At 52.7% G+C, this 13,446-nt stretch overlaps 1 protein-coding gene and 1 non-coding gene across 2 annotated transcripts; one reads left to right on the plus strand and one right to left on the minus strand.

Annotated features, from left to right (window-relative positions):
- The first annotated feature begins 235 nt into the window (after positions 1–235).
- On the plus strand, positions 236–5,434 carry FOSB (FosB proto-oncogene, AP-1 transcription factor subunit). The gene is made up of 4 exons (XM_049787298.1): positions 236–453; positions 2,690–3,004; positions 3,257–3,364; positions 4,751–5,434. Exons 1-4 carry the CDS (start codon positions 328–330, stop codon positions 5,213–5,215), a joined length of 1,014 nt encoding a protein of 337 aa, XP_049643255.1. The 5' UTR covers positions 236–327; the 3' UTR covers positions 5,216–5,434.
- Positions 5,435–9,671: 4,237 nt separating this feature from the next.
- Positions 9,672–9,758, minus strand: TRNASTOP-UCA (transfer RNA opal suppressor (anticodon UCA)). Its single transcript has one exon. It is a non-coding gene; the product is annotated as a tRNA-Sec (tRNA).
- Positions 9,759–13,446: the final 3,688 nt, after the last annotated feature.

A 13,446-nucleotide genomic window follows, 5' to 3' on the forward strand; every position in this document is an offset into this window, starting at 1 on the left:
TGGGGCGCAAGGAAAGGAAGCGAGATTCCTCCCCATATCCCCCTGGATCGGAAGCTAAAGAGAAGGGGTGCCTGGATTCTTTGTTGATTTCCGCACCCCAAAATCCAGCGGCGGCACATCGTGCAGAGGAACTGCGGAGGAAACTTTGGCCCCTGGCGGAGTGAGGTCCCCAGCACCTGTCCCGGACGGAGAGCGCGTTTTGGGGGGACGTGCGCGCTGGCCTCGGCTCGGCTCTATCTCTCTTCTTCTTCGTCGCCCACCCCGGCCATAGCCTTGGCTTCCCGGAGACCCCAGCGTGGTCACAGGGCCCCCCCTGTGCCCAGGGAAATGTTTCAGGCTTTCCCCGGAGACTACGACTCCGGCTCCCGGTGCAGCTCCTCGCCTTCTGCCGAGTCCCAGTACCTGTCATCGGTGGACTCCTTCGGCAGCCCGCCTGCCGCCGCCGCCTCCCAGGTAAGTTCGAAAAGGGGGTGAGGAAAGAATCGGGGGACTCGCTTCCACCAGCTCCAGATCCCGGGGGGGGGTTGAAGAAGAAGTGGGGGGCTCCACGATCGCTCCCACCAGATGCAGAATCCCGGGTGCGGTGTCAGGAAGGAAGGGAGCGATCCCAGTCGCCCAGAAGAAGCCTCTAGAAGGGTGCACGCTTTGCACAATTTGCAGGATCTCTTTTATTTATTTATTTATTTATTTTTGCAACGTGGTGGGGTGCAGGAGACAACTTGGGGGGCCAGCTGTGGGGTGGAGAAGAAAAATAGATATGAATAAACCATTATAATCAATATAGAATATGATCTAGAATAATTGATCATTAATAAATAAATCAGAGGAGCCAGGCAGGAGTTGCAACGTGTATGCATGCAGTAGCAGAAGCTAGAGAACTTTTCTTCCTCCAGCTTGGGACTGATCGACTGCGGGGATCCCCCCGCTGGATCCCCAGATCTCTCCAGATCCCCCAGTGGCTAGCTAGCTGGGTCCCAGGTAGAGCAGAGGGGAGGGGGAGGAGGAGGAGGGAGAGAGTCCTGCGGAAGCTTCCAGGCTTCTTCCTCCCGCGCCCCCCGGCTGCGCTCCTTCCATCCAATTCCATCCTCCCCTGCCGCGGGCTCGTCGGGCCTCGAACTCGGTCCCGCGCACGCAGCAGCCCCCCGCCTACTGCGCCGAGGACGTAGCGGGGGACCCCGTGCGTAATAACGGCTGACGCGCTGGAATCCTCCGGCTGACGCGGGGCACGCACGGCGCGGCGCGGCGAGACGCGACGCCCCCCCCTCGGTCCCCGCCCCTGACGTCGCGCGCGCTGCTATTTTGGAACGCCGCGGCCACGTTGCTAAGGGCGGGGGCGGCCACGCGGCATCCTGATTGGCCGCCGCCGCGACGCCCTCGGCCAATCAGAAGGAGGCGTGGCGGCGGCGGCCAATCGGCGCTCACTTCCTCTCTTTTGCTCTCTCGCTCGGGCGCCGCAGCCTATTTTTGACCCCCGGAACTCTTTTTGAGTTGCTCAGCGCTGCGCTTGCGGGGCGAGGGTGGACGGTCTCTTTCTCGGGCTCCCCGGAACCTGTCTTGACGGGAGCTCAGGGGGTTCCTCAGAGGACCCCCTCAGAAATGAAATCTTTGTTTTTTTCTTTTTTTGCTTTCGGGGCTGGTGTAGAAGGCGCTCCCCTGAGAGCCGGGAAGGGGCTCAGCTCAGCAGGCGCCTCTTCTGCAGCCACACGCGTGTGGATGCGGATCCCTGCGGGACGCGGTGGCCGGGCAGGTGGCCCCGGGAAGTCACGCCCCTTCGGGTTTTCCCGGACGCTGATTGGCCGGCGCGGACCAGCCCCTTTCCCTGGCCACGCCCCTTGGGAGAACTGTCAGCGTTCTCTTTTTCTGCCTGCGAGCCCTCCTTGGGTTCCATTTGGGGGTGCTGGGAGGAAGAAGATGGGAGGGGAGAAAACGAGCCACGCTGGCTCTTGGGGGACTCAGGACGACTTGCACCACAGTCTGGGGGTGCTCGGAGCGTCACTTTGCTGTACCTGTCCGGCCCCCCTAAACCTGTCACCACTCTGGGGACCTATGGGGATGACTTGATCCAATGCAACTAAACTCCTCCGTGCCACCCTCCTTGATTGGCCATGAGCGCCTGATCCCTGTAAGGGGGTGTCTCATGGACACCCCAAAACCCCAGATTCTGGTGCTGTGTGTGTGTGTGTGTGTCGCAGCAGGCTTGGTCTAGGCCCTCTCCCTCTCTCCCTCCCCTTGCATCTGGGGTGGGGGTGGGGTACGTGTGACTGTGTGTGTGGCTGTCACTCGGTCCCCGAAAGGAAAGGGGGGGTTCTGTTAGCAGGCTGGCTGTGTCCAGTCTCCTCCCCCCCCCCACCTCCCCAGCCTAAGAGTCACCAAGCCAGGCTGTGAATCACCCACCACCACTCGCTGGAACCGGGCAACCTTTTCCCCGAGGAAGGAGGAGGAGGAGGAGGGAGAAGGCAGTTGAGCAGAAATCCTCTCATTAACCACTGCGTCACGGTGGAGTGGAGTGGAAGGGTGGGTGTCGGGGTGTCGTGGCTTTTTTGCCTGTGACACACACACACAGCCACACCAGCCGCCCCACCTCGCCGGGTCCGGGTGCGGCTGGGTGTTGGGGGTGTGTGTGTGTGTGCGTGTGTCAGTGTCCCTGTTTTGTGTGTCTACGCCCGTGTGTGTATGTGTCACCCCGTAGGAGTGCGCCGGTCTCGGGGAAATGCCCGGTTCCTTCGTGCCCACGGTCACCGCCATCACCTCCAGCCAGGACCTGCAGTGGCTTGTGCAACCCACCCTGATCTCTTCCATGGCCCAGTCCCAGGGGCAGCCCCTGGCCTCGCAGCCACCGGCCGTCGACCCCTATGACATGCCGGGAACCAGTTACTCCACGCCGGGCCTCAGCACCTACAGCAGCGGGGCTGCAAGTGGGGGTCCTTCCACCAGCGGGACCCCCAGTACCTCTGGTCCCATGCGCTCCACCCGAGCCCGGCCCAGGCGACCCCGAGAGGAGTCGGTGAGTCCAAGATGGGATGCAGAACTGGGGCTGGGGGAGGCAGCCAAAGTTGAACAGGAACTTGTTCTGTCTTGGGGTGTGGGACAGGAAGAGGGTCTGCCAGCTGCAGAAGCTTGGGTGTCCAGGCCTCTCTATCCTCCATCAAGGGGGCCTGGCCAGGCTCCTCAAGAGATCTTGGAGGAAGCAGAGGTGCAGCATTGGGAGGAAGTGGCCCCGTGTCCCTCTGCCTCATGACTTCTGTCCCCTGTTCAGCTCACGCCTGAGGAAGAGGAGAAGAGACGGGTACGCCGGGAGAGGAACAAACTGGCAGCGGCCAAATGCAGGAACCGTCGGAGGGAACTGACTGACCGGCTCCAGGCGGTAAGGTTTGGGGGGTCCCAGGGGGCTAGGGGGCTGCAGCCGGGCTCTGGGCTCTCTCCCCTTCTTCTGGCTCTCCTCCTGGGCTGAGCATTTGAGTGTCCACATAAGGATGAGATGTGACCCACTAGGTAACCCCCAATACACACAGAGACCTCCACAATCTTCTGCCAAGTGGCTCTCTGCTCTGGCTTGTTGTACCCCCCGCCCTGTGCCATGCCTTCAGTGCCATGCCTTCAGTTTCCTACAGGGGGCTTGTGGGGGGCTGTGCATGGAGGGGTGCTCCAGCCTCTCTTTCCATCTGGCCTTCTGCAAGTGATCAGACACTTTGGCCTCAGTTTCTCCCTCTCTTCAACCCCTCTGCAGCCTCCTGGGTCCCTTCTCTCTCTGAGATGGTGAATGTCTGTGGAATTTAGTCATTTCATCCAGGGTCTATTCCACCCCTGCCCCATACCCCTCTAGTTGTCAGGACTAGGGGTGTCCACCAGGGATTCCTCCCATTATTCGCACCCCATTCTCCACCCATGCTGAGAGATTCCAGCTGTGGCAGATTCATGAAAGTGAACAGGGAGTAAATTCTCTACTTTGGGCTGTTCTTATCTCTGCCCTGGGAGAAGAAGGGGACTGGGGGGAAAAGGGGACAGGTGGCCTTATGGCCTTATGTGGGGAGGGTTCAGAGGGACAGCACTCACTTTGTTGAGTAAGGCTCTGAGTTTGATCCCTGGCACTATGAAAAAAGAAAGAAAAAAAGATCAGGGGCCAGGCGGTGGCGATGGAGGTAAGGTACCTGCCTTACAAGCGCTAGCCAAGGAACGGACAGCGGTTCGATCCCCTGGCGTCCCATATGGTTCCCCCAAGCCAGGGGCGATTTCTGAGCACATAGCCAGGAGTAACCCCTGAGCGTCAAATGGGTGTGGCCCAAAAACAAAAACAAAAAAAAAGATCAGAGTGATAGTAATGCGAGGAGTGCATTTGCCTTGCAAGTCTCCCCCAGATTTGATCCCCAGCACCACATATAATCAATCTCTCAAGCCCACCAAGAGTGATCCCTGATCTCAGAGCCAGGAGTCAGCCCTGAACTACTGGGTTGACTCCAAAACAAAAATATGAAAGGAAAGAAAAAGAGAGAGAAAGAAACCCATAGTCTACCCTCATTGAGCCATTTAACAAACTTACCAGCTCTCCATCGGTCAATTCTCTTTTCCATTGGGGTACAATTTCCCCCACCCCACTTCCCCTTCAGTTCAGCCTCAGGGAGGGAAGAGAGTGGCCAGCCAGCAGCACCCTGGAGGGGTCCCCCCTTGTCTGAGTCTCTGCCCCTCCGTTTCGTTTCTCATACTCTGTTTCCTCTCCCTGTCCCCCTGGGGACCCCCGCGGTGGCACCCCCAGGAGACAGACCAGCTGGAGGAAGAGAAGGCCGAGCTGGAGTCGGAGATCGCCGAGCTCCAAAAGGAGAAGGAGCGTCTGGAGTTTGTGCTGGTGGCCCACAAACCGGGCTGCAAGATCCCCTACGAAGAGGGGCCCCCCGGGCCGGGCCCGCTGGCGGAGGTGAGAGATTTGCCTGGGTCAGCGGCCGCTAAGGACGACGGTTTCAGCTGGCTGCTGCCGCCGCCACCAGCGCCCCTGCCTTTCCACGTCGGCCAGGACGCACCCCCCAACCTGACGGCTTCTCTCTTTGCACACAGTGAAGTTCAAGTCCTGGGCGACCCCGGCCCCCCCGTTGTTAATCCTTCGTATACCTCCTCGTTTGTACTCACCTGCCCGGAGGTCTCCGCCTTCGCCAGCGCCCAGCGCCCCAGCGGCAGTGACCAGCCCTGTGACCCCCTGAACTCGTCCTCCCTCCTTGCTCTGTGACCTCCTTTAGACACAAAACCAAACACACATTCGAGGGAGAGAGAGAGAGAGAGGAACAAAAAAGAGAGAGACAGACACTGGGAAGAGGAGGAGGAGGAGGAGGAGAGAGAGGGGAAGAGGACAGAGCCGGGCTGTGGCCTCCCCGCCTCCTCCACCGGACTCTGCTGCCACTGCCATCGGACAGGACAGGACCCTCCCTCCTGCCTGGCTTGCCGCAGCCCTTTGGGCAGAGCTGGTGACTTTGGGGATGGGGTGGGGGGCCCTGGGGATGGGAGGGTGGGAGGGTGATGCTGAAGGGGAAGGGGGGAAGGAGGCTGGACTGGGCTGGGCTGGGCTGGGGGTGTCCGTTCCAGAGAGGCCATCAAGGAAGTGCCTCCTCTTATTCACACAGCCCCCCCCCCCAAATCCTTTATTGGAGCAAGGGGGTTGGGGAGGCCTAGACTGGTTCTCCTTGCTGCCCCCCCCCAATTCCCCATCATTTTATTTATCCAACATTTCCATGTGGTTCGGTTCTCTTCGAAGCTGAGCTCTCCCCCGCCCTGGAGAGGGAAGTTGTACCCAAGGATAAACTCCCACCCCCCCAAATTTTTTTATTATCTCTATCACCCAACCCCGCCACTTGATCTGAAATGTGAACTTCCTGGCACCCCTAGGAAAAAACGGCTGTCATTTGAGTGTGTCCCCTGGCCAGCATCATCCCCCACCCCTCTGAATCCTTGGGGCCTTGCTGAGAAGCTACAGTGTTCTCCTTGGTCCCCATCTTTTTGGTCCCCCATGCTGCTCCCCAAGGCCTTCCTTGCGGAGCTTCTCTGGTTCGGACAGCAGGGGGCCACGTGGGAACATCCCGCTGCAGCGTTTGATACTGTGAAATGAGTTGGTTGCTGGGCGGGGTGCAAAGGTTGTGTGCCCCCCTGATGGTCCCCCAAATCTCCCCTTGGTGGCCCCTTCTCACTTCCACCCCTCCACGGTGACAGAATCCAGAAGGGGTGGTATTTCTGCACCCACCTGGCCTCTCTCCTCAGAACCTATCCCTACCCCCAAAAAACACTGACCTTGCTCTAGCTCAAGGCCTGTACCCCCAGCCTAGGACGCCAACTTCTCCTCCCACCCCCTGGCACCCCCAAACCCTGCCTAAGACAGGCGACCAGAGCCAGGGGAGGGGGCATTGTCATTGTTGTGGAGAAATTCTCAAGGCTGAGGCTTTCAAGACCACCCCCCCCTCGAAAAAAAATCTTCCATGGACTGGGTTCCCACCTCTCCTCTTGATGCTGCCCCCCACCCAGAATCCCTTGTATGAGAATTTTATCCCGAGGCAAATTCCTATTTTTTCACACGGGGTGCCCTTCTCGCCCTCAGCTGCATGGAAGACAGATTCCATCTGCCCGGACCTCTCTTTAGGGGGGGTCCCCCCTTTCCCTGCCTATTTATCCCTCTCCTGGGTTCCGAAAAGCACTTCTATCTATTATGTATAAAGAGATATATTATATATGAGTATTTGTATATGTGTGTTGTGTGTGCGTGAGTGTGTGAATGCTTCCAGCCACCTCTGCTGGAAGTGGGGTGGGGGTCCCCTTGACCCTCAGAGCCAGCTGAGGAGGAATTGGAAACTGAGTCAGCCCGTGTCAGGCTGACTTCGCTCCAGCTGTGTCCCCACACCTGGCTGCCTCTGTCCTGCTGCTCTTGACTCTGGGGAGGGGGGGGAGTTTCTGGCCACTGGAGTTTGGGGTGGCCGCTTTCCCAGACTGCCTCTCCCCTCATCCTTTCTGCCTATGTCCATTGAGTTTTTGGAGGAGGACTGTCTCCTTTCTGACTGTCCCCATTCCTCCCTTGTCTCCTGACTCTGGCTTTGATGGGGACCTCAGTTTTTCATTTATTATTTTTTTTTTTTTTTTTTTTTTTTTTTTTTTTTTATTCTTGGTGTGGAAGCTGGAGAGACCTGAGAGTTTGGAAGAATTTGGGGTGCGAGTGTGAGACTGAGAGTGGGCACCCATGCCGACCACACTGTATTGACTTCCCCAAATACCCTCCATCCCCCGCTGTATTTGTGACCATTTTGTATTTTGTATTTTGCACCTGACTCTGGGTCCATGGGACAGCCCTGCACCGGGCTGTTCCCTCCCCGGGGCTCTGCACTGTCGCCAATAAAAAAGCTTTTTAAAATGCACCCCCTTTGGCATCTCTCTGCATCTGCCACCACCCAGCACCTTTCAGCAGGAGAGGGGAGGATTTCATTGTTTTGGGAGAACATGGAGGAATCAGCCCTGAGAAATAGCAGGATGGAGGGAGGTTAGACAGCCAGAGGGACTGCCCGGGGCCTGCTTCTGGAAAGAACAAAGAAGCAGGATATTTTCAGTAAGGTATGTTAAGGAGAAGCTACTGGTGCTATTGGCTTGTATGTGGAGAAAGAAAGAAAGAAAAATATATGAAAACCAAGAACCGGAGTGATTACATAAGCAGGGAGGGTGTGACTTGCTCATGGCTGACTTAGGTTTGGTCCCTGGCATCCCATATGGTCCCCTGAGCCCACCAGGACTGATTCCTGAGTGCAGAGCCAGGAGTAACCCCTGAGTATCCATATAGAGTCTGAGTGATAGTACGGGAGGGTGTTTGTTTGCCTCACAAGTAGCTGACTCAGGTTCGATTCCTGAAATCCCCATAGAGACACGGACAATTCAGAGCAGGCAAGGCTGGGGAAGTCTTTGGGGATAGGGGAGCTTGCCTGGGAATCAGCGGAGACTTGCTGGGGGAGGCAGTAGCTAAGTTGAATTCTAGAGGTTACAGCCAGGGGATGGGAAGGATGGTGATTGCATCCACTCTGTGGCTGGAGGAGAAGAGAGAGCTTGGGAGAGTGAAGGAGAAAGAAGCAACAACGACTAGAACAGAGTAGAAAATTAGATATAGTCTTGGGCCGGACATCTAATACAGCACATAGCTGACCAACTTGGATCCTGGCACCCCATATGGTTCCCAAGCACCCCTGCAGATTTGGTTTGGGGCCACACTCTGGCAATGCTCAGGTATGACTCCTGACGCTGCACTCAGGTTACTTGGGAGAGTCCATGTGGGATCGAACCCAGGTCAGCCTCCTGCAAGGAAAGCACCTTCACCACTGTGCTACCTCTCTGGCCCTTGGGGAAGCGTCTGCAGATGTCAGGCTAGGCCAGTGGCTGCAAAAGAAGTATGAGACTCCTGGTGGAGACTTGGGTGGGTCCCAAGGAGGGGGGATGTATGGGGGCCAAACAGAGAGGGGAAGGGGTCCAGAGACATTCAGGACACCTGAGCAGAGCAAAGTTGCTTGTTTGGAAATGTCACTACAGGGAATTGGAGATGCAGCCATGAGGAAGCCTTGGGTGGTCATGAAGTTGGGGTGACCTTGAATAAGAGGCTTCTTCTCCCTGATGGACAATTTCCAAGGCTGCAGGAGCAGCCTGAGCTCACACATGCGCTGATGATTAGAGGTCAGCCATTGTTCTTAAGTCACATTGGCTCCAGGGGCCCAGGGCCTAGAATATTTTTCCCTTCTGCTCTTCAGCCATTGGCATTCTTCAAGTGTCTGTTCTAATGCTCCCCTGAATCCTATCCTCTTCTCCTTATCAGATGGCCTCAACTTGCCTTTCTCGTAGTTATCACTTTTGGAATTGTCATTCAAAAGTATAATTAATGATTGCTTCATATTTCCCTCTTCCAGCTGATATGAGGGCCTGAGAGCATCATCAGGTTAGGGCCTGGGAGACTGTGACTGGTACCCAGCACCACCCAGTGCAGGGGCGGGCATGAAGTTAAGAAGCTGATGAGTGAATGAATGAATGAGTGAGTGAGTGAGTGAGTGGATCAGCAAGTGATCCCAATTTGGATGAGTAATAAATGCAGATGTGGTTAATCACAGACACGCATGAGCCAAAGGAGGTAGTGAGTAAACAAGTTGTAGGAGAGGGATCCAGAAGGATGCTCAGAAACTTACTTAGAAACTAACTGCCGGGCCGGAGAGATAGCATGGAGGTAAGGTGTTTGCCTTTCATGCAGAAGGTCATCGGTTCGAATCCCGTTGTCCCATATGGTCCCCTGTGCCTGCCAGGAGCAATTTCTGAGCATGGAGCCAGGAGTAACCCCTGAGCACTGCCAGGTGTGACCCAAAAACCACAAAAAAAAAAAAAAAAAAAAAGAAACTAACTGCCAAACTAAATGCATGGAGGAGGGAAGAAACTGAGGAAAGATGAGTTTATTTTATTTTATTTTTTCTTTGAAAGCCTCATCAGACATGCCTGGGATATTTATTTGCTGCCACAAGGAGCCACCTACGTGCAGGGAAAATTGCAATGCACAGAATTGAGCATGCAACAAGCTATGGGCTAAGGAAGGTTCGAGAAGGGGAGAGAAAAAGAGCTAGTTGTTCCTAGATTAGAAAGGAGAAAGGGAGTTAAGAAAAAAGCAAAAACAAAATATTATTACATTTGCACGCCCGAAAGGTGGAATTGAACCACTCTGTCGCTAGACAGCTACAGGTTTGAAGCCTGCACCCCAGACCACTGAGGCTCATCCGGGCAGGACACACCTTCGCCCCTGGACTATATAAAGCCCTAAATCAATAATATTTTTCACTTATGGTGTTTAATTTTTTTATGCTACAAATAGTTTCCTATCAAATTTATAAAGATTCACCTGTAATTATTTACCGCATGCACCTTTCCTCACAAAATATTGTTTTTGTCCTGCAATATTCATGATTCTGCTGGTTGGCAACTCTCTCATTTGCATGCCGCTGAGAATTCTGGGAAGTGCACCCAAACCGCTTCCCAAGTCTCTAGGAAACGTTCTTCAAGGGTGAAAGACGTCTCTTCCCTCCCTAGCTCCCCCCAAGAAGGTGATAGTTGGAATTCGGGATCCAGCTGTCCCGTCCCGTCCTTGAAAAATGTTGAACTAGACTGAGCATGCGCAGATGCTTGCTCCAGCCAAATCAGAACTTGGGCGCGCGGATTTATCCCAGGCTGGGAGACTCCGGGCGGGCGGGTGTAGAGCGCCACCTCCTGTTCGTTTGCGGAACTGCAGCTAGTCGCGGAAATCGCGAAAAGCATCAGTGCCAGGCACTGTCCTAGGTGCTGGGAACAATCTAGAAATTTGTTTCCCTTGCCTTGAGTTTCAATACTAGGGATTGTAAAATAAAATAATAAAATAAAAAATAAATAAAATAAAATAAAATAATAAAATAAAAATAAAATAATAAAATAAAAATAAAATAATAAAATAAAAATAAATAAAATAAAATAATAAAATAAAAATACTAGAGATTGTATTTCTGCACTTGCAGCTGATGACCCGAGAAACTGAAGCTTAGAAACAGGAAAAATCTGGGCAAAATTTATTTTCAAATTACATAGAATATAAAATCTATATTCTAATTATAATTTAAAAACATAATTTGACTCACCATATTTCCACATAAACGTTGCTGTGATTCTCATCTCAGAGTGAGACTCAAAGTTTTCTCTAAGGTTTTGCAAATCCTGATGAATTCCATTAGCTCCTTTCACTTCTCTGACTCCCATCTTCCTTTTCTTTCTTATGCTTCTCCAGGGCAATCTTCTGATGCACAAGGCAAGCACGCTCCCCATCATGATTTTTTTTTATTATTTGCAGATAATCTTTTTTTTTTTTTCCTGATTCTCCTTTGTTTCACATGACTACCATCCCTACACACCGGCCTATGCTCACAAGTGGCACTTAAAGGCAGGAAGGTAGTACAGGGCTTAGGCCACTTGCCTTGCTGGGCTAAACCCAGTTTAATCACTAACCTTAGCCACATATCTCCCTAAGCACTGTTGACTGATAGTTTAATTAAAATTATAATCTCTTGGGGCCTGAACTGATAGTACAGCTGATGAAGCATTTGCTTTGCAAGTGACTGACCTGGGTGGATTCTTGGCATCTTTCAGAGCCAGCCAGGAATAACCCCCAAGAGCCACTGGGGTGTGGTCCAAAAACCAAAATCATCATCATCATCATCATCATCATCATCATCATCATCATCATCACAGCAATAATAATAAACCCATGGAGCCCGAGTACAGCCAGTAGGGCATTTACCTTGCACACTGTCAACCTGGGTTCCATCCTCAGCACCCCAAGGTCTCCCGAGTATGCCAGGAGTGATTTCTTAGTGCAGAGCCAGGAGTAACCCCTGAGCACAGCTGGGTACTGCCCAAAACAAAACAAAGCAAATAAAAATCTCTAGGAAGAGAAATCTCTGGGGAGATGACTCAAAGGACTGGACTCATGCCATATATGTGGGAATTCAGGGTTTCATCCTCAAGTTCAACATGGTTCCCCAAAAATGATTGGGTGTGGATTCCTCCAACAAAACTCATTAAAATTTTAGAAAATGTAGTTTCATTTTGATTTGGAATTTTTTAAAAATATTGTCCCTTGGGCCTAGAGAGATAGCATGAAGGGGAAAACACTTGTCTTACACACAGTTCAACATCTGGCATCCCATAGGGTCCTGTGAGTGCAGAACCTGGATGAGCCAGGGGTGAGCCCTGAGCATAGCTGGGTGTAAAAAAAATGGGGAGGGGGCAGAGAGCTATAGCACAGCAGTAGGGCCTTTGCCCTGCATGCGGCTGACCCAGGACAGACCTGGATTCGATCTCCAGCATCCCATATGGTCCCCCAAGCCAGGGGCAATTTCTGAGCTCAGAGCCAGGAGTAACCCCTGAGCATCACCAGGTGTGACCCCCCCAAATTAATTTGACTCTGCTTAGTAATTCAGATGCAAAAGAAGCCTTTGACCTTGGGTCTGCTGCATGCCAGGCAAGCACCCTACCCACTGCGCTATTGCTCTGGTCCCTGATTTCTGTTTCTGTTTGTTTGCAGGCAGGAGATGGCAGGTTTGAAACTGGGACCTCAGGCATGCAACAAGGTATGGGTTGTGTTGCTGCGGAGTTTATTCTTCAATACCCCCTCAACGTTTTGCTAGATTGTTCTGACAAGCTGTCAAGATAGCTCTAACTTTCCCTGGGCAAAATCTGGGGTTGTAACCAGACTTCTTAACTGGGATCTATCACCAAATGGATGCACATGCCCAAAGGCAAGGCAGCTGATTTTTCTGATGATGCATGCACAAACATTTTAGATGCTAATCATTTTGTGTTTATTTATACTTTCATTGTCTATTTCTAGCAAGTGATTCTGACTTGCTTGTCAGTACAAGAACATCATTTCCTTTCATTTATTTATTTTTAATTTTTTTTTATTTTTTGGGGCAATTTCAGCAGTGCTTAGAACTTACTCCTGGCTCTGCGCTCAGCGGTCACTCATGGTGGGGCTCATGCCACCGGAGGGGGACCATATGCGGTGCCTTCCTTGGGGGTTCAAGGAGGCATATGGGGGGGTTCAGGAGAACATATGGATGCCTGGTGTCAAGCTCAGGTCAGCTGCATGCAAGGCAAATGCCTTATCATCTGTACTATTGATCTGGAATTTTTTTATAAAATTTCCTTTTAAAAACCTTTTTTATGGGCCCGGAGAGATAGCACAGCGGCGTTTGCCTTGCAAGCAGCCGATCCAGGACCAAAGGTGGTTGGTTCGAATCCTGGTGTCCCATATGGTCCTCCGTGCCTGCCAGGAGCTATTTCTGAGCAGACAGCCAGGAGTAACCCCTGAGCATTGCCGGGTGTGACCCAAAAACCAAAAAAAAAAAACAAACAAAACAACCTTTTTTATTTTCTGGGGGCCGGAGAGATAGCATGGAGGTAGGGTGTTTGCCTTGCATGCAGAAGGACAGTGGTTTGAATCCCGGAATCCCATCTGGTCCTCTGAGCCTGCCAGGAGAGATCTCTGACAATAGAGCCAGGAGTAACCCCTGAGCTGCTGGGTGTGACCCAAAAACCAAAAATAAAAAAAAAAACAAAAAACAAAAAACATGTTTTGAATTCCTACATCCCATATGGTCCCCCATGCCTGCCAGGAGTAATTTCTGAACTCAGAGCCAGGAGCAACCTCTGAGAGCTGTCGGGTATGACCCCCCCCCCCTTAAAAAAAACATTTGTTTTGCAGCCAGAGAGATAATACAGCAGGTAAGATGGTTACACAAAGCTGACCAGGGTTCTATCCCTGACATCCCATGTAGTCCCCTAAGACCTAAGTCGTGATCCTTGAGTGCAGAGCCAGGATTAAGTCCTAAGTATAGGTGTCCTAAGTATGGGTGTGCCCCCCCCCCAAATAAACAGGGCATTTAA

This window comes from Suncus etruscus, chromosome 14 (genome assembly GCF_024139225.1).
Source record: "Suncus etruscus isolate mSunEtr1 chromosome 14, mSunEtr1.pri.cur, whole genome shotgun sequence".
Lineage (NCBI taxonomy): Eukaryota > Metazoa > Chordata > Mammalia > Eulipotyphla > Soricidae > Suncus > Suncus etruscus.